Source organism: Nannospalax galili, unplaced genomic scaffold (genome assembly GCF_000622305.1).
Source record: "Nannospalax galili isolate Female #2095 unplaced genomic scaffold, S.galili_v1.0 scaffold1852, whole genome shotgun sequence".
In the NCBI taxonomy this organism is placed as follows: domain Eukaryota; kingdom Metazoa; phylum Chordata; class Mammalia; order Rodentia; family Spalacidae; genus Nannospalax; species Nannospalax galili.
The window spans coordinates 25,853-27,048 of NW_008331531.1; the positions used below are offsets into that span (position 1 = coordinate 25,853).

At 39.2% G+C, this 1,196-nt stretch overlaps 1 protein-coding gene across 1 annotated transcript in view; it reads right to left on the reverse strand.

Annotated features, from left to right (window-relative positions):
• The window catches only part of LOC103728704 (von Willebrand factor A domain-containing protein 5A-like), a 28,070-nt gene that overhangs the window by 25,727 nt on the left and 1,147 nt on the right, over positions 1 to 1,196 (reverse strand). The window contains 2 exon segments of the mRNA XM_008826664.1: positions 565 to 679; positions 956 to 1,131. Coding sequence (XP_008824886.1) covers positions 565 to 679; positions 956 to 1,131 — 291 coding nt within the window.

The window sequence follows — 1,196 nt, forward strand, 5'->3', positions numbered from 1 at the left end:
ACTTACTAATATTTGATGTTATTGAAATATCAGTCAATATCATATGTACAACTATATTTATGCAGATTTATTTAAAAAAGAAATAAAATATTGGAATTGTCAAAGAGAATATTTACCATGTGTAGCCAAAATGCTCTTGAAACAATAGAAAACAAGTAATATTTTTTAGACAATATGCAAGAAAGCAAATCTCACCTCACTAAAGCATGTGGTACTATCAGATGTGGAGATCCTTTATCCTTTGAAAGGTGAGTCACAGAATTATTTTTATTTATTCTTTTGCACGCCTAGTCATTGCCACGTGCTTGTAATTGGCAATGAATTCTCTTGTGAATTATTTGTTCATGCTTTTCCCCAATTACTTACTGATATATACAAATGCTCTACAAAAGATAACTGCCTGATTTTTTATTAAGTCAGAAAAGGTTTAGAAGTATAAGTCTTGCAAAGACTCAATATTTTACAGTGATTCACTTTGCAAGCTGCTGGCTAGAGGAATAAAACTATCAATATTATTTGACAGTTACCTCTTAGAAAGGGTTCAGAGACAGAGCTAAGAAATACCAGGCTTCATTTCAGGCATCCCCATCTCCACAGATACACTGGGGCTATGCACTTCCCTGTAGTAAATCAGGAGCTCCACATCCCGATCAAACTTGTGTCCTTCAGCCAAGAAAACCTGAGTTAGACACCAGCAAGGAGCCCAATTAGAACTGGCACTGATTGCTCCCCAAGGGGGAGATGAAAGTTCTGTCTAGCAGCCTCTTCTATCAGGATCATAATCAGAAGCACAAGACTTGAAAAGGATTCTATGCTTTGCTTAGTATAGGAAAGAAAGACAGTGTGCATTCCCTGACTGAGTAGAAAAAAATGAGGAGACCAGGGAAGTTGGATGAGGATAAGGTCAAGACAAGGCACAGGAAGCTTGCAACAACAGTGTTCTCTTATTAATCACCTGGGCAGAAGTCTTATCCTCTCCAAGATACTCAACAGGATTCAAGGAGCTGTTGGATTGGACCCTCTCGATGCCATGCTCAGAGCTGATGGTGGCCATCATGCTGAGTGTGTAGGGCAGGTCTACCAAAGGGACTATGGGAGTCTTCACATCCAGGCAACTGTCCCCAGACAGGTCTATAAAAAGGTATCTTAGTTCTGCTTTCCATGCCAACAGGTTTCAACATACCCAGCAACTTATG